General features: G+C 43.9%; 1 protein-coding gene across 2 annotated transcripts in view; it reads left to right on the plus strand.

Annotated features, from left to right (window-relative positions):
- The window catches only part of efr3a (EFR3 homolog A (S. cerevisiae)), a 113,769-nt gene that overhangs the window by 79,802 nt on the left and 14,325 nt on the right, over positions 1–19,642 (plus strand). For both annotated transcript variants that reach the window (XM_031735200.2, XM_039602009.1), the window contains exons 9-17: positions 4,219–4,297; positions 5,523–5,658; positions 10,508–10,675; positions 10,812–10,926; positions 12,477–12,528; positions 14,169–14,341; positions 14,427–14,502; positions 16,619–16,780; positions 19,415–19,546. In XM_031735200.2, coding sequence (XP_031591060.1) covers positions 4,219–4,297; positions 5,523–5,658; positions 10,508–10,675; positions 10,812–10,926; positions 12,477–12,528; positions 14,169–14,341; positions 14,427–14,502; positions 16,619–16,780; positions 19,415–19,546 — 1,093 coding nt within the window. The remainder of the gene's footprint in view (positions 1–4,218; positions 4,298–5,522; positions 5,659–10,507; positions 10,676–10,811; positions 10,927–12,476; positions 12,529–14,168; positions 14,342–14,426; positions 14,503–16,618; positions 16,781–19,414; positions 19,547–19,642) is intronic.

The following is a 19,642-nucleotide window of genomic DNA, read 5'->3' on the forward strand; positions in this document are numbered from 1 at the left end:
CCTTTCTTTTACTCGTATATCACCTGTTTCTAACCTGCTGGGACCACACGCAGAAATCACACGTCAGATTTTCTGGTGTGTCTGCAGAGCTGCGACGCTCTCTGAATAGCAAATACATTCCCGCCTATTACAGCCTCATTCAGAAAACCGACAGCCTGACAGCAGCAGAACGAGAGTGAAGACTCCCATTAGTGCAGTCCACTCTTTAATTTTTCTTTCGATTGAACAGCCGCCGCGCTCCCGGCCCGTCGTTCCTCTCTGCGCCGCTCTCTCCTCCCACACTGCTCCTGCAGGGAGGAGGACGGGGGGCGCGTCTTCAGACTATAAATAGCAAGCAAGGATTGGGGTTAACGGAGGGGGTGGAGGAGGAGGAGAGTTTGGAGTGTTTGGATTGACGTCACGGTGGAGAACTGTTCTCATGATAACGGCTTCCAGTCGTCCTTATCGCTCTCCCCTTTCTCTCTACTCCCAACTCTCTTTCTTTATGTAAGTCTGAAAAGCATGATTACTGTCAGACCGCCGAGGCACCCTCAGGGTTTCAGGCCTGTACGTTCAGTTACCCGACATACTTAAATGGCTCTTTTTTTTTTAATGCCTCGTTTTCAGCAGAGGTGGTAAATTCAACATAATCAGTCAGATCTCGGTGTATCTCGTCACATGTTCTAAAATGCATACGTGGCTTTGCTGTGTAGCAGGCGTGGTTATTGTGGCGTTGAGCTGCAGGCAGGTGTGATGCAGGACTGTTGGGTTTAGCCGGTCGGTGCACCAGTTCAGCCTTGCTCACTGGACTGAGCAGGAAACCTGTTTGTCCCAGCTTTCCTGTCTCTCTCCACTGTCCTTTCACAATAAAGGCTGAAGTTTCACTGTGTTTGGGAAATCCTTACCTGTCCTGTTTGTTTCTCTAAGGTTTGGGTCAGAATGAGAAAAAACAGCATCATCCGGGGAATGTCAGCCTGAAATCGGATGAACATTTTCCCCATATTCCAACTTTAACATCTGTGATTTGGACTATTTAAAAAATATTATATGCATTATATTCCAGAAGCTGTAAAAGAATTAAACCCCTCCTCCAAACCTGCTGTCAGAGACTTCGAGCATCCAGTGTTTGGTCATCTTGAGCTGCACTGCTGAGAGTCACAGCGACCAGAGATGAACTGTAACCATCTGAAGGATGTAGCTCCGTAGGCAGTTTTCTGGATGATGGACATTTAAAATGGTCCCTCAATAAACTGATGCCAAGAGAAAGAAAAAAAAAAGTAAAATCAACCTAATTTCATCACTTAAAGTTGTTTTTATTTGTTTGGTAAAACTAATGAAAGTAGAGACTAAGTAGAGTCTGAGGAGCTTGGAAAGAAAAGCGTCTGGACTTCTTTACGTTTCTTGAAGACGTTTCATCTGAGAAGCTTCATCAGTTTTAAGACTAGGTGGAGCGATTTAAGCCCTGTGGTAGTGTCCCTAAGAGGGTTGTGGACCCCATATTGATCCTCTACCTAATCACATGAGCCCAAGGTGTGAAAACAGGTGTAGGTCACAATCAGCCAAGGTTTCAGGTGAGCTCATTTTGAATCTAGCCCCACCCTATCATGTGATTTCCTGAGGTCAGATGGCCCAGGATGTGAGTGGGCGTTAAGGCGTCTGGGAAGGGAACTCAAAACTGGATTATACATGGCAGACAGTTGGTGTCGTAAACCACCGCCTCTGTTCAAAGATGGTCGCTCACAGTGGACATAGATGGCCTCTTTCACTCCTCTTTCAAACCATCTGTCCTCTCTGTCCAAAATGTGAACATTGGCATCCTCGAAAGAGTTGACCTTTGACCTTTAGCTGCAGATGGACAGCCGAGTCTTGTCCCGTGGAGGTGGCTCTTCTATGTTGTGTGTTTATGAAGTGGCTGTTTGGTCTCTCCGATGTAGAGGTCTGGGCATTCCTCGCTGCACTGTACAGCATACACCACGTTGTTAAGTTTGTGTTTGGGATGAACCAGTTTGTGTCTGAGTGTGTTGCTGGGTCTGAAGTAAACTGGGATGTCGTGCTTGGAGAAGACTCCCCTGAGTTTCTCTGATAAACCAGCTACACAATCAGAACAATATTGTCATCCCTTATCAGAGACTTCTGAGTCTGATAAGGGATGACAATATTGTTCTGATTGTCCTTCTGATTTTCCAACTAGAGAGAATCAACAGTGGTCCATGACCCTCTTGCAGACTCTTCACCAGTTGTTCTTAGAACTGAAGAAGCTTCTCTGATGAAACGTCTTCAAGAAACGTAAACACTTGCAGACGCTTTTCTTTCCAAACTTCTTAGACTATGTTTACCTGGATGATCGAGAACCTTCACAGACATAAAGACCTGAAACTGTCAAATTCCCGTTGAAGTGCATCTTTCCTCTGGGAATTTATAGAAAAATCTGTGATGGTCAGGTGGCGTTGATGAACTGATGTGTAATGACAGAGTACGGGTCACTCAGCAGGGCTGGAAACGATCCCTCCATCTTTATTCGCCTTGCTCTCACGCAGGGCCGCGGCGTGGCCTTTGACAGCTCTCGTCTGTTGTCACATAATCGATCCACGCCTACAATACGAGCCTGTAAATGGACTGCATACATAAAGATCTCCTTTGGACTTATTGACCGCTCAAAGCGCCTTACAGAACAAGCCACATTCACCCGTTCACACGTCGTCACACGGCGCCGTTTTATTTATCAATCCATGTTGATGAACATGAATTTTCCAGTTACGGAAAACTCCCACTTGATGACAGTCGTAGCAGAGCCATCTTGGATCATATGAACAGATAAATGTGCCTCACAGCGATCAGAGTGTTGATGTAAACAAGCGGCTACTGTTGTGCTTCATACAGGGAGGATATGAAGTAACGGCCATAAAAACAGCAGTTTGCACTTTGAGCAGCCTCCTAAATGAACCTGATACCTGAGCAGACACAAACATGAGCTGATAAAGACGAGCCAGCGCTCTAAAAATAGAAGATAAAGGTAGCTCTAAAGATAAAGCAGAGATGGAAATCTTCAAGTGGCCGTCAGAGGAACTGCATCTCTCCACGCACTCCGGTCAGCCCTGGAGGTCGCTGCTTAGTTTCTATAAATTCATCAAATACCAGAAACACGATCTAAGCTTTATTGTCTGTTTCTGCAGATTAATGTTCACGTCTCTTTCTATAAGCTCTGCACGCTGTGAGCTGTGAGCCGCTGGGCGAATAAGCCGTCCTCCCCGCGTGTTTGTGTGTATGCAGATATATGCGATAAATGAGTTTACCTCGCTCCCACTGAGGTGATTAAATCTGCTGTTATCGATCGTTACGCTCCTCTTCCTCACCTTCACACACACCCACGCGATGCTTCTTTAAATCTGTGACCGTGTGTGTGCGAGCCTCTGCGACTCGGTTCATGTTTAAGCACATACGTGTTCACGTCCTGTGTTTTCCCATCTCGGATCAGAGGTGGGATTAGTCAGATTTTCCTGCATTTTTGTGCTTATGCGACTGATCCTCCTCTGCATGATCTAATTATAATCTGTCTGTGTTAGTCTGCAAGCAGCACATCATTCACGTACACAGCTGGGCTGTGATTCTGACATGAAGGCTGATGATGATTGTTGTTGCTCATCACTGAACCACGATGAGATTTAATTTGCAGACGCTCAGCAAAGTCTAACATCCACTGACTAAAGTCAGTGATGAACTTTTTATTTTTGTTCTTGTTACTCTTATTTGTTTTTGTTGTGTTGTCGTTCTTCATTGTTACACAATAAAAATGTTGAACTGACTCTGGATCTGTGGCTCAGAGCAATGCAGCATTATTATTACCCTTTAAATAATTCAGAGCAGCCAAACAGCAGAGAAGGAGATCTGACAACAACAAACATGAGCCGGCCGTCAGTCCGGCTTCATCCCGAACTCGCTAACAGGACAACTGCTGTAGCAGCAGGAAGGATGAAGGAGCTCCGGCTATTTCTAAAGACACAGAGGGACAGGAGAGAGTTCACCAACCTCTGAAAACCCCTGATGGATTATAATATTAGGATTATATTAATTATAACACTAATATTGGCGTTGCACAGATTAAAAATCAATACTCATTCATGCAGCCGAGTCTGTGTGCCATTTCTGGATTTTACTGTCGTTTTAAAGATGCAGTCTTTGCAGGGATGCTCCTCAGAGTTGGGTCGATCGAATAATCACTTTATTTTCTTCTTCCTTCAGTCACCTGGATAACCATCACCTGTGGGACCCCAACGAGTTTGCAGTTTCCTGCTTCAGAATCATCATGTACTCCATCCAGGTACGGTGCACTTCCTGTGACACGTAGGTCGAGATGGAAGGGGCTAAGAAATTGAACTGATTTGATCTGGAAGCAGTCAAAAAAAAACAGTGCAGCATGTAGTCGAGAGCTCTGCTGACATGCCGAGTCTTTAAAAAGGAAAAGTTCTCTCTAAAGCAGCTGCTGGAGATGTTTTAAGGTCAAGTTCACATCCAGCAGCTTCCCAAAAACTTCCTCGATGTCAAAGGTCGCCTTCTGAAGTAACTGTTTTATTGCAGTTCAGCTGCACAGAGAGAGGTCAAGAAAAGGAGACACAGCCAGCAGGAAATACTACAGACCGCTACTTTTTAATAACTGAGATGCTTCAAAAGAAGAAAAAGTCTTTACTTTCACCTGTTTGTTTTCTGTGAACTTCAGCGGATTATTGCTGCTGCAGTGTGTCCAGTTTTACAGCCACTGTAAGATGTTTGCTTCAGTGGAAATTTGCTGGTTTATTAGCAACAAATGAAAGAACACTTTGTCTAGTATCTGCATTCAGCAGCTAGCTTAACATAAATCCTGCTTCAGCATAACAGAATCAGCCGCACCTGCTCAGACGTGCACTAACTGCAGAGACTGTAAACTTTTTTTATTTAATGTTAATAATTCTGCAAGAAAAAAAGTGATTTATTCGATTAATGTATGATAGTAAATCACATAATATGATTTTAGGATTTAATCATAAATGATTATTGCAAACTGAAAAATTAAACCAGTGCAGAAGTCTCACTTAGCCGCATTCTTTCTAATGGCCAGCAGGAGGCGACTCCTGGTTCAGAGAACTGTCATTGTAGAGAAATTTACTGGAAAATGTCCCAAATTTTAACTTGAACATATGACATAATTCAACATTTTCTGATTAGTTCATGGTCTCGTTTCGTGGTTTTAAGTCTTATTAAATCTAACGTGATGCTCATTTTGTAAACAAAGGTCGTGTTTAGAGTAAAACAGATGATGATCAGCGTGTTCTTTACAGCGGACCTACCTGCTGATCGATACTGTTCACCGTGGTGCGAGTGTGTTGTTTCCCGCTGCTCGTCACGTCTGGTCTAAAAACACGGCCCGCTCTAGTCTATAAGACTGGGCTTCAGAAGCTGCTCCATCATTTATATACAGTCTATCTGTGAAGTTGACATTCACCATGTGATCGACAGCAAACTTTATATTTGTTCCAAACATCATTTGAAATCCTCTTTGGCTTTTTCAGGCTCAGCACTCGCACCACGTGATCCAGCAGGTTCTGAACCACCTCGACACTCACAACAAGAACACGCCGCGGGTCAGAGCCGGCATCGTCCAGGTGCTCCTGGAGACGGTGGCCATCGCCGCCAAAGGATCTGTGGGTGAGTTTAAGTGACGGACTGCTTCCCTCTGCAGGAGGTCGTGGAGGAAGATGTCATCACCTCTCTGAGGTTTAAAAAATGGTGTCATTAGCTTTACCACTGCAAGTCTGCAGATGGCCATAACGTGTCAAACTCAAAAACAACATGCTGGTAGAGGCACAGACAGAGAAGGCGTTAATGTAAAGAAAGAATCTGACACAGCATTACCCAGGATCAGAATTAAATATGTGCATCCATGCAGGGTGTTGGGAAAACACAGATTTCTACTTTTCCTTGAAGTTTGGAATAATTATGTGTGCATTCTTATTGGCTGTTTTGTATGACGACAAAATGTATTTAATAAGATCAAAGATGGCCACCGTGACCGTTCTCACTGGCTTTAGCCTTTAGCTTGCTTCTCTGCAGCCAGAGAAAGCTTATCAGTTTTAGAGGCGGCCTCAAGTGGAGATTAGAGGAAGTACAGTTTTTGACACTTCCACATCGATGTTACCTTTCTAGCTCCGTATGTTTAGTTTAAAACCATAAAACCAAAAGACAGTGTATATATAGTATATATTAATATTAATAATATTTTCCTTTGACAGGCTAGAAGAAGTAACAAGTTCTGTTTCGTATGTGCGATTATTAAGCCGAGGAGAAAATGTCACGGTCCAGATGAAGCGTTGACATAAACGCCTCCCACTGAAGCTCAAACTAAGTTGGTTAGAGATGAAAGTTGTTAAAAGACGATCTGCACTCTTACTAAACAGAGAGCTGAAACAATCAGCCGATTAACTGATGAAGACAAAAATGACCTTTTTTCTGTTGTTTGTTTTCAGCTGTTTTAAGATGTAAGCTTTGCTGCATCTTCCTCGTCTTCTTACCTGTCGGGACCACGTTAGTGAAAATGTGTCTTTATTTCACCTGAACTTACAGTTGTGTTGTTTATTAAGTTGGACAGAGCATTAAAAGCAGGCGCTGGGTGGAGGAGGGTTGCAAAGCAGCTTGCAGATTCTCAGCAGCTGTTGACAGGTTGAAGGAACTTAAATCGTAGGCTTTATATATGAGATTTGTCATCGTGTAAGCAAAACTGACTCTTATGTTATTGAAATTTTGACCTTTTTAGACTTTTGAACCTTGGAAGAAATTAAAGTTATGCTACAAGTTTTACTTTGTTACCCAAACTTGAAGGAACAAGTTTGAATTTGAGGAAGCACAAAGTAAAGGCAGAAGTCGGCGATGTTTAAACAGGTGCTCGAGTGTTTTTGATGTTGTCACGTTGTGTCTGCTGTCCCGGGGTTTCATTCTGCTTGAACGTTTGTAGATGCTAATTGCCTGATAATTAAATCATCAAGAAGTTTTTCACTGTTAGGAAGAAAAGAAGTCAACAGAAAATATTCAAATTACTCTGTCCCACTGAGGTGTGAAAACAAATTAAAAACTTGAGTATATTTAATTGAAGAAAAGCTGTAAGTAGTAATTATTTTTACTGCCTCTTCCTGGAAATAAAACCCAACCTTCCTCCTGGGTAGGAATGATCCAAGGCTCCAAAAGAAGTGACGTGTTCACCTTTGAAAGCGAATGCACGATTCCTCCCAATCTGTGGCTCGGTACGGTATGACCCTGTGCTTGGATTTAAACTGAGAGTAGAGCAGCTTCTGCAGACTTCCCCCCTCAGCACACACCCAGCGTTAACGAGCATTCTGGGTAATCACAGCTTTCACATCTCAAGTTTTGTTCTCTTTATAAAAAAGGTTAAAAAAAAAATAGAAGTAATTAATTTATTTGAACCTCTCTTCTCTTGAGTTTCTTTCCCCTTTATTCTTCTTTTTATCTTTTACCAGCAGACGCTCATAGAGCTCTTAGATGATGATGAGGAGGAGGAGGAGGAGGAATACACCACCAGATACTTCTAGTTCAACTTTAACGTACACAGACTGACCAGAACCAGATCATGTTATAATCTGATGTAATGCAATAACACTGCAGTGACTGGAAGGGTCAGCTTTATCGTCAGCTTCTGCAGCATTTTGTGATATTTGTCTCTGAGATTTAGGAGTAAACAGCACTAAATAACAGTCATACTGTCAGCCTTTACATAGGCAGTGTCTCCCAGTTAACAAGGTGAGCAGCTACGTCCCAGTAATACCAGTAGGTTGATTGCCCTGATGCTGTAGATGTTCTGCAGGGTTGGCTCGAGCAGTAATGTTTATTTAGGGTTTATTACAGGTTTCTTCACAGTGCGCCCTCTGTACATATTCTATATATTTCTTTCCTGTCACTCTGTGTCACGTGACGTTGGAACAAATCCACAGAGAGTGTCTGAACCGTGAGCTGAGTAAACGGGGGAAGCTGCAGACGCGCAGAGATCACGTTGTGGTTGTGTAGCTGAGTGTTGGTGGTATGTAGAATAGCACCGTCGTGTGATGCTGTGAGTCCGTCTGTGTCAGTAGATTAGAGCCAATGTTAGAGATACTAAAGGTAATTCAGAATGTTTTGTTGCAGATAATTGTTTACTCCCAGACTGCTAGAGAAAGTGAAACATAGCCATTCAAAGAATCCTGATCTGTGAGATTTACAAAGATGGATGTAGCTACTGTGATGTCACCCACTGGTTTGTGAAGTCCCGTTTTAAATCAAGATGAGCGTTTCCACCGTCACCATGAAGCTGGATGTGATGACAGACGGGCAGTCGTCAGATAATCCTCCTTTATGAAACAAAGCATTGCAGCCTGACCCGTGTACTGGCAGACCATTAATATCAGCCACTGTTAGCTATTGGCTGATCTGCTGTATTGACATTTATGGCAGCCAATAAGAAAAAGGTAAAGAAGAGATGGAGAAACATCCTTCAACCATGTTATAAGTGCTGACATTGCATAGTAGGCCACTAGAGGGCACTCTGCAATTTCTCTGTTTGTAACGCCACAAACAACAACCAGCTGAGCTTAATCGACTAAATAACAACTCGTGACAAATATTAGGGAAATCGATTTGCTTCATGTCGGAAAGAAGAAAAAAACGTCTGTTGGAATATTAGATTATTATATATCTCCAAATATATTATCTGACCTGCTACATGTTTACAGGACCGGAAGTCTTTTTGTAACCAGTTATCACCCTCTACTGGCCATTTATAAAAGTGCAAGCTTAAGGCACTTATGCATTAGCTTCACTTTTAAGTCAGAATCAGAATACAATATAAGGAAATTATATAAAAGAAAGTTATTAAAACAGGCGAACACTCTAAAGTACTAAGTAAACGAAAAAGTTAAAGTAAAGAACAGAAGCAGGAGCAACAGAAACAGGCTGCACGCTGGTTGACGTGTTAACCTTCGAAGTCCATCTTTTATAGTGTTTATGAGCTTGACTCACTTTTGGAGGCGGCCTCAAGTGGCCACCAGAGGAACTGCAGGACTTTGGCACCTCTGTAATGTTGCGTTTCATATTAATAATATCTGCTAAAACTTAATGTAGCTTTATATTACCATCTCCATTTGTTGTTTTTTATTTTCCTGTCCAAGTTTATTTAAAGTTTATCTGTTTTCCGTCTTCTTTAAACGAGCGAGTCCCTGCTGTGCCAGGAGCAGCCCGGGCCATCGTTCAGCGCTGGCTTGTAATAATCTGAGGTGTTGCTTTCTGTGACAGAGTGAATTAGGACTGCAAAGCAGAGCCTGTTCCTGTGTATTTTGCTGCAGTTCATGTCGGATATCTGCAGGTTCAGCTCCACCAAAAATAGCTCACGAGACAATTTTAAGTGTTTAAAGCAAATATGTTTTCTTCTCATTATCACAGCAGCCTGGAAGCTCTCCAAATTATTTATGTTTTAATTGGTCTATTGGTAACATGGCAACATCTGCCTGATGGAAAAGTATTTAAAATTCTTACTTCCCGAGTTTATCCATGAAAAAAAAGTTAAAGTTTTAGTAAAACTGTTTTGTCTTATTTTTAATGAAGCAGTCAAACTGTATATTTCCCCTGATTATTGGTTAAATACCAGTCAACTGTTTTATGTTAGCTTAAGGGGGCCAGAGCTAAGCATGTGTGGAGCAAACACAGCCAGAGATCAGCTGGGTAGAAACGAGCGGACCTGATGACGCAGGAGGAAATCTATCGGCGCACATGTTACACGTGTCTCCTCGACACTCATTCAGTCTGACGCAGGAGTGTCGATATGTTTCAATTTAAGGACGAAGGTTGTTTGAAACTAATGGAGACTGTTCACATCTTGAAGGTTTCAACAGCTGTTTTCTACAAAAATGTGGCTGCTCGGGTGGAGCGTGGGATTTATCCAACGAAGGGAAGCAAATCACGTAAATCTGAAACCTGAAATTTGTGTGAAAACCACAGAATTTTATTTACTGTGAGATTCTGACCAGTTCGTGTGTTTTTGAAGCTACTGAGCCGAGTATGTGAATGGCTTCAGCATGCTGGGTGAGGCTGCAGGTATTTATCAAAATCAAAGTTTGTGACTCTCAGCCACTCGTGGACAACAAGCAGTGTCAGCAAAACCCCAAATTGCATTTAGTGACAGCTGACTAATACATGTTTAAACGACTCATTAAAGAGCCCGACCCAGGTGCCTCCAGCCGCCCTGTTTATACAGATGTTTCTACAACATCTGCCACTGGCCTTCAAAATAAATGAACACGTTGAGCCACACCAGGTGCAACGAAACAGGCCCTGTTTTAGGGTTAAATAATCTTTCTTTCTTCACCTTTTTGTGAGTTTTCCTATGCAAAGCTCCTACAAAGTAGTTAAAAGGCCCGATACAAACAAAAAATCGAATCCCGTCTGTTCCTGTTTACGAAAATGTCAGGCTAATGTTTCCTGTGCTGTTCATTTAACCTGCTCGCGTGCGTGATGGCAGGGCCCACCGTGCTGGAGGTGTTCAACACTCTGCTCAAACACCTGAGGATGAGCGTGGACTTTGAGCTGGGCGACAGCTCGAGGAGGAACTCCGCCTCCAGCGTTTCATCCGTCCGCGGTAGAGAGAGCGAGGAGCGGATCGTCCAGAACGCCATCATCCAGACCATCGGTACGAGCTCCTCTATCACTCCAGAGTGTGTCTTAATGAACATGTGCCTGCATGTGTTAGTAAAGATCACCTTCAATGTCAACGTTTTTATTTTTGAGTTCTGACTCATCTTTGTCTCTCGTGGCGTTGCTGCCAGGCTTCTTCGGTGGAAATCTGCCAGACTACCAGCGAGCTGAAGTCATGATGTTCATCATGGGCAAAGTGCCAGTGTACGGGACGCCCTGTCACGCCTTGGACACAGTCAAGATTGGGTGAGTCACACATTCATTATCCAGAGACCCAGGGGTTCCCTCGTGTAGCTGCAGCCAGTCAGCTCGCAGCTTTGAAACGCCGCCGCTGACACAGTGTGCAGCTAAGGCGCCGATTCTGCTGGTCGCTCGTCACAAATGGAGCTGTGCTCACAGGACTGTACTGTCAGGAGCAGGTCCTCCTCTTTGTAGACTTTGCTCTGGAGTTTTTCATGAAGCTGCTGAGAAAAACAAAGACGAGACTTCCCTGCAGCTAGATGATGATGATGACGAAGATGATGATGATGACGATGAGTGGATTTTACTGTCACAGCACAGTTTAAACTGTCCCGACATCAACTGCATGGGTCCATTAAAACGATGTGATTGGCTGATACGTTTCGTAGTTCAGCTGTTGATTAAAAGTCTTTTAAAATCATTTTTATATTATATTTTATCCTCAGAGACCAAAAGCCAGTCATTAGGTCAAAACATCGCTTTTCAGTACTTTAACTCTCTTTGTGGTCCTTCAGCAGCACTGTATGAGGTTTGGGCTGAACCTTTTTATTCAGGTGGTTTCATGGAGTGAAAGCTGTGCTGATTTTTAGCTCAGCGCTGTAACGTGTAACACTGGAAGCAGTTTCTACAGAATAAGCTCGCAATTTTTTTCTCTCTTCATCAAATCTTTCTCTTAATCTGTCCTCACTTCACCTCCTGGACACCCCGCGGTGCACCCGTCCCTGCAGCCAGAAAAAAGAAAGAAAAACAAGCTAATCCCTCAGGCGAGAGTGCAAGGGCAGATAATCCCAAATCAGACGAACGCCCTCCTCCTCCTCCTCCTCGCAGACCTACAGGCACTCGCTCTCTTTGCTCCTTTTCGGGTAATTTCTCTCTGCAGCTTGTTGATGCTGCTAACAGGAGGTCTGACAGTGTTTCACTGTAAAAGTCAACACTGAAGCTATCCTGCTGCTGCTTACAGCACCTTTACTCTTCTTCCTCACGTTGAGTCTCCAGACTGTGAAGAAAACCACAGACTGTCTGGACGTCAGTGCGCGTTCATTTTGAAGCTTCAGGTTTTGTGTTTCGGCTGTTTGGTATTTTATAGGCAGAGGTGAGCACATCTGGACTGCATGTTAAAGCTATCACCTAATGCTAGCATAAATGCATCGATGCATCATGAAGTTTTCACTCTGTGAAGTCTATTTAAAAAACACTGAGTGCATTCTCACTGCCTCTATGTGATTTCAGAAGGTGAGTAGTACCTCAGAGCCACTTATCAAATACACTTGATTAACTGATCCTCAGAGAGTGTTCACACTTCTATAAACGTTTGCTGGTCTGAACCAATCGTGTGTTGACAATGACACTAATAAATACTAAGTAACAGGTAAAATATGGTCATTTCAGACTTCTTGGGTGTTCTGAACCTCACAGCTTTCTTATTTGTCATATAGTTGCTGTAAACATGTAACACGGCAGCCTGTGGGGACTGACTGGCCTCCGCTCTGCTGTACTGGACACTGTGAGTTTGCGGTCGGTCCTGACGGGGTTTCTTTATCTTTTGTGTAACGCAGGCATCAGGGCACCAAGCGGATCCAGACCATGCTGCTCAGCTCCCTCATCATGGTGAGTCCTCTGTTTGTTCCCTCTGTGCTGTTTGTGAGAGGGGAACAATGCGCCGTTAATGGAAGCGAGACAAAGACGGCGGCATACAAAAACCTGAGCTTTAATAATGAAAACTAAAATAGCGCACAGTCCCGCCCACACCAACCAAACCCCAAAATATCCACGGATGAAAATGCTGGACGTCCTCACATTGAGTCATGTTCTCTAAATTTAAAAACATCAAAGACGTGATTAAAGTTTCCATCGTGAAGTGTTTCTCCGTCCTAATGACACGTCTGCAGTTACATGAAAGTCGTACTCGTGTGTTTGTTATCGGCCATGTTGGAGCTCTGGCTGTGTAACACTCGAAGTCTGCACGAAGTCGTTTCCTCTCCTTCATTATCTGCTTCAATGAGAGACCCTCATCTCCCCGAGACGAGGAGGCACAGGTGGCACCAACATGCACACACACACGTGCACACACACACACACATGCACACACTCTCACGTGCCCGCTCCTTTCCCTGCTGCACCCTCGTGCCCGCTCTCTCGCCACTTCATTACAGATGTCTGTCCTCGTCTCCCCTCGTCGCACCGCCACCTGCTTCTCAGAGCAGCTGGAGGAGGGGTGAAAGGTCAAAGTATTTATAACGCCATGCGACAGCAGATGGGGCTGAGCATTATGAGGTGTGTGTGTGTGTGTGTGTGTGTGTGTGTGTGCGCGTGATTTTGCAGACTGCTGGGAGAAAACCCAGATGTTTCAGGGTTTGTAGTCGGGGTGAAAGCAGGGACTCACCCAGGCTGCTGGGAGTCACAGACACAGGGTCTACTTTTACATACTTAATGCTTGAATGAAGACACGATATGTCCGTCCTCCATTTTCACGAGGGGTCGGAGGTTATCCCGTTGGGCACAGGGCGAGGATCAGGACGCAGCTTGGAGAGGTTGCAGGTCCATCACAGGGTCGGATTATTAAATTAGAGTCATTTAATAACTACGCTGGTAAATTAGACCACAGTGCACATGTACAAACACCGAGTGAGGGGAGAACCAGCTGACATGCTCAGTTCACCCTCTCACCTTGTTTGAAGTAGGTGAGTCTCCTTCATTACAGATTTCTGCATCTCTGAAGCTGAATGATCATCCACAGCGAGACTCAGCAGAGTTACACTGAAGCATCTCGTTTGCAGCAGCTGCTAACAAACCAAATGCTTTGAATGTTAAAAATTCAGTGAGTTGTGATGGTTTCTACTGCGTATACATCTGTGATGTGCATGTATTGCGAGGCCCTGCTCTGGCTGATCACATGGTCCACGTTACACGTTACAGTGATCAGTGTGACGTCTGCATGCGTGTCTCTGACAGGATATAACTTTTGTTAAAAACAGTGTACTGTTTGTCATTTTGTGCCTCGCTCTGAAATCTCACGCAGCAGCAGAGTGAGGCGTGCCGACGTGGAGCGTGATTGTGATAACGATCAGATTTGTCTTCGGCTGATCGAAAATGATCACGTCAGAGTCACAAACGGTGGGAAAAGTAAACACTGGCACACGCTCAGCTGCTTGTGAACGTAACCTTTAAGCTCTGCCGATGAGCTGTTTCTCCCTCTGGGTTAATTGCTTCACGCCGCCATGAATCTCACCTTGTCTCCTCTTCCTCAGGTCACCTCCGGCTTCAAGTCTAAGTCCATGGCGGCGGCTCTGCCTCCTCCGTTCCTGGACCCGCTCTTCTCCATCTCTCTCATGGAGGACAGCGAGCTGAGGCAGCTGGTGTTCGAGATCCTGCACAACATCCTCGACCGCCACGACAACCGCGCCAAGCTGCGCGGCATCAGGTAGCGCATCGCTCACGGTATTTACACGAGCCCTGCGGTGCTAGCGCCAGGCTTAACGACGCTCTCGTGTCCGGCTGTGTTACAGAATCATTCCTAATGTCTCCGCACTGAAGATTAAGAGAGAGAAGATTTCCAAGCAAGACGTTGCATTCATGAAGAAGGTATCATAATCCCGCTGAGGGCACAGGTTCTCTTTTCTAAAGAAATACTCTTTTAGATTCTCAATCTTTTACTGCTGACCTCATTTAACCTTAATCGGCCACTGGTGGAGGGAAAAATGTGACACACAGCACAGAACAGTTGAGAAACGCAGTAATCCAAGCTGCCAACTGCAAATTAAAAAATAAATGTATATTAAATTTATATATATATATATTAATATTAAAAAATTAAATGCATCTCAGAATATAGAATAGGACTTTTAAAGGATCTGATGATGCATAATTATAGCCGATTTGAGCACTCAGTGCTTTCTTACTACAAGCCTCATTCTCCCATTCACACATACAAGGACTTTTTCACACCCTCACACTCCAGTGCATCCGTGAGAGGAAGTTTGGGCTTCAGTATCTTGCCCGAGGATACTTCAGCATGCCGGGGATTTAACCACCAACCTTCCAGTTGGTAGATGAGCTCCTCCTGAGCTACAGCGGCCCCGACACTGGGTCCAAATATCTTTGCGAGGTGATAATTTAATCATAGGCTGTATAGATACTGTATAGTATAAACACTGTAGGGTGCCAGTGTACAACTGGCTTAAATCTGCATTCTTTCTTGTGGCCAGCAGGGGGCAGAAAGTCCGGTTTTTAGAAAGAAGGCAGATTTTTATCAATTAAAAACATGAAAAAAGTCGTTGTTTATCTTTTTGTACATGTTAACAATATCAAACAAGAAAAGCTGACAGCACCGTGTGGAGCGATGTTTCTGCTACATGTTTGAAGAGTCACCTGTTATACTGGTGGTCATTCTTTAAATAAGAAGAATACTGGGGCGCAGCCGCCTCATTCTTCTGCTGTCCAGATATTTGCAATGGGCAGCCAATCAGAAGAAAAGTAGGGGGAGGAGCTAAAGCAGGTTATTCCAGAGAGAGAGATTATTGTAACCCGGGAATCTTGGAAAGCTGCTCAGGCTGAGCCGTAGTGAAAACATGGAGCCAGATCTTTGGAGCTTATTGACCTGGGCGGCATTTCCAGAATGAAGCCCTGCGATTTCACTCGTTCACCTGTGAATCACACCTGAGCCGCAACCTTTTCCCAGACGTCCTACAGCCGCAGGAACGACCTCCGGCTGTAGGACGGTGTCTAAGGTCATTAACGTGTCTAACTGTAATTAATTAGCACTAAATACAAGTTTTTGTCTTGAGCTGTGGAGCTTATAACGAATGCAGGCAGCCAGGCTCTGCTTTTATATTTGTTTCATAAATCCCACTCCAACAGCGGTGGGATATTTTTATCCACATTGTAATGGGATTAATCATTTCATTGGCGTTTTCGTTTGCATTTTCAGGGACAATAACTTTTTCATTCATCCGCAGTGGAGCTGCTGTGATAGATGTTCAGAACAGGGCGATTAATTAAGAGTTTAATCCGCTGGTTATTTTTTTACTGAGAGAGCCGTTAAGTTCTGCTTATTAAAATGTCAAAAATTGTCCTTAAAAATCGCCGTCATGCATTTTTAGAGCCCAGAGCGCGTCTGTAAATGTCTGCATCCATCTGATAACAAATGTCAGGTTAATATCGCAGAAGATAAAAATGAGTCTTTACAGCCGGAAAAGAGGAAATGTTGATATTTTTTTACTTTAAAGAAATGAAGTTTTAAGCTAAGCAATAACAGCAGAATGAATCTAAAACTACTGTAATATAGTTACGTAGTATCCCCCGCGGTCCTCAGCTCGGTGTCTGTTATTACCTGATGGTCCAGAGTCAGCGTCTCCCACTGACTGTGTGGGTCACGTGACTCTGTTGTCATCAACATCTGTGAGTCTGCACTGGAGAACATGGACCGTCATTAAAGTGAACCCACATGCTGTAGTTTACATTTACACCACCCGTCTGCCACAAAAACTCCCCACACGTCGTTTAATCCGCCACTGAAAATAGTCCCCGACTCCTCCGCTGTTTCCTTCTGTTAAACAGCACTAACAAAACACGAACGCAGGTTTTAATCAGCCAGAGTGGCTCTCAGAGAAAAATGACGTTTAAAAAGTTGTTTTTTTTTAACAGTTCGCATATTTCTCTTCCTCCTCTTTGTTTCTTTCTTTGCTTCTGGTTCCTGAAGCATGGCCAGCAGCTCTACCGTCACATCTATCTGGGCTGCAAAGAAGAAGATAACGTCCACAAAAACTTTGAGCTGCTCTTCACCACCCTCGCCATTCTGACCATCGAGCTGGCCAATGAGGAAGTAGTCATCGACCTCATTCGACTCGCCATCGCGCTGCAGGTAAAACCGAAGAATTCACATCTGAAGTTTCTGCTTCTTAGTCAAAGCGAAGACAAAAAGCAGTTTCGTCTGGTTGTGTTTGGAAGCTCAGTCAGAATAATCTCATCAGAAGTAGATTTTCTGGCTCTTTCTGTCACATTTACAGTTTCGATTGAACTTTACATCCATAATTCCCAGAGTTAATTATCTAAAATCTAAAAATAATCTGCACCCATCTGTAAACCCTTGATTCCAATACTCAGGAGAAAGGTGAGGGATTTTCTTCTGTTTCTGATTTGTTCTGATCTCATGTTGAAGTCTCGCTGAGCTCGATTCCTCATTAACAGCTTCCATAACTGTGGCTGTATCTCATTAAGCGGGCCTGACATGGGTTGCAAAGCGGCTTGCAGCTAATGAGCTGAGGCTAAAATAAGTTTAAAAAAAGTGCATCTGAACATCTGATTTGTCATAAGGATGTGTCAAAGGGCGTCAGATTGGAATTTGAATCTAAATAATGTTTATTTAACACTTTTCATTTATTTTTACCGTCTCTGCATCACCTGCAACACCACAGACACCCAAAGAACCATGTGACAGCAGAGATGGTGGTCAAAGTTTTTAAGACCAAACCTTTTGATGTTTTGATCAGATCTGACTGATGACATGTACTTTATGTTCTGGTGACACTGAAATGAGTTGAGATGCCTGCAGAGTGATGGTGTGTTCTTAGAAGGCAGTAACTTTACAGCAAATCAATGAAGAACAACTCAGTTAAGAGTCTGAATCCTCCAGAGTGACACAGTCCCCAAACATTCACTCAGATATAATGTAAAAACACATCTTATTCTAACTTGAATGCAGTAAAATTAGACGAGTCATGAGTGTGCAGTGTTTCCAGGTCACCGGTATCAGGTGATAGTGGAAAAGTTTTATCGCCGAGGAGATCAAATCGTCTGTTGAAATGGAAAAGCTGTGGCTGTCAGTGCTGAGGTATGGAGTAAACATCCTCAGTTACATCCCTGTTTTGGTTTGGAGGGTTTGTGTTTAACCTCGTGTTTAACAAGCTCTTCACGCTCCACATTATGGTGCTTCAGTCTAAAGCACCCTCGATGTGATTATGCTATATTTTTGGTGTCAGGTGTCATATTTAAGTGGCTGATGAGTAGCTGTGCTGTCATTTGCCTTTATGTCATTAGACCGTGAGAACCCACGCAGCTCCAATAAAAACCTCCTGGAAGTGCAAGAGAGGTGTGAAGGAAGTGTGCACGCTCGCACCAACACACACACGCATAAGAGACACACACGTGCACACGCACACACACACACACACACACGCAGCTTCAGCTTGTTTGTGCATCACGCTGAGATCTTATCATTTCCAAATGTCACAGCACTGTAGACATGATGTTTGTGCACACACACACACACACACACACACACACACACACACACACACACACACACACACACTCTGTGAGTGTTGTGTATACCTTTGTTTAATTCAGGGAACTTTTGAGACACAAAAGTATTAAAAAAAGACTAAAAGGAATTTCTGCTCTTTTAGTTTCTTTGTCATGCAGATGGTGTTTCAGACAGGAAGTGCTTCATAGCACAAATTCATGAGGACGCATTTCTGTCAAGTTTCTCTTCAGTCTGGTTTCTGTCACACGTGTCAGTTTCACAGTCGCCTTGAGAAAAGTTGGCGAGTGTTTACAGACAAGTCAGCATTTTTGATGCGATTTACTGGCCACTACTGCAATCTGCTAGTTACCAAACCAGTCCCAAGGTTTCCAGTGCAGCATCATATACCTGTCTGTAACCATTCCACACTCATGACTACCTCCTGCAATCACTCGCCAGCCAGTTTTAGTGCTGTAGTGTTTGCGTTTAATTTAATGGCCACTGGGGGGCGATACTGGTGGTTGGAAAAAGACTTCAGTCTTCTAGACCTCGATGGTAAAACGTTCCTCCAGCCTGACCTCTGTAAACACTTTGACTGATGAGTTTATGGTCACCAGTTTCAAGCCAACGTGTGCGCGGCTTCAGTCAAATCTGATGGTCACATCTTGTTTCAAAGTGTCAAGATCAAGCACTTAACCCGGTCTTGTGTCAATCTTCATGCTACAAGCTTCCCTCGGTGCAGATACAGACTCCTTTAGGAGAACCACACACCTGCACAGGTCCTTTCAGCTCGATGGCTTAGTTCGAGTGAAGCCAGATATTTGTCTTCAGCTTCTCCACTTAGTGTTTTACCTTTCATTGGCATTATTACTGTAATATTTTTTGGTAGATTGGGTGGAAGCTAAAACAAAGTCACACTCAGTGCGTCACAGTCTTCACATGATTATTAATACCACATAATAACCAAGAGCCGCTGAGACACACCACAGACATGTGGCACAGTGTATGTAGTCTGCCTTGTTTGCTGTGTCACCTCAGGGTCGTTACCTTGACAATAACCTTTTTCCTGACGGTGTGTGAAAATAGAAGATCCGTGTTCGTGTAACCTTAGAGAAATGCTGCTGCATGCTATAACCCTGCACACAGATTAAAGGGGAGTGTATGCAGGGAGTACTGATGCTTCCTCGACCAGAAACAGAAGCTGAGCTGCTGGTTTGTCCCCACTAACACAGTTTTTGCAACTGGTTTGTGCAGGAAATGGCTCTTACCAACGACGAGAACCTGCCCATGTTTATTCGCTGCGGCATCATGGCGTTGGTGGCTGCGTACCTCAACTTCCTGAGTCAGATGATTGCCAACCCGCCCTTCTGCCAGCACGTCAGCAAGGTGACTCCTCCCTAACATTACTGAGGATCAGAGCAGCTGGCTCTCATTCCCACTTTTTGTTTTTACTGCCATTTGTTGCAGAAAATACAAAAATAT

Source organism: Oreochromis aureus, linkage group 18 (assembly GCF_013358895.1).
Source record: "Oreochromis aureus strain Israel breed Guangdong linkage group 18, ZZ_aureus, whole genome shotgun sequence".
NCBI classification, from domain to species: domain Eukaryota; kingdom Metazoa; phylum Chordata; class Actinopteri; order Cichliformes; family Cichlidae; genus Oreochromis; species Oreochromis aureus.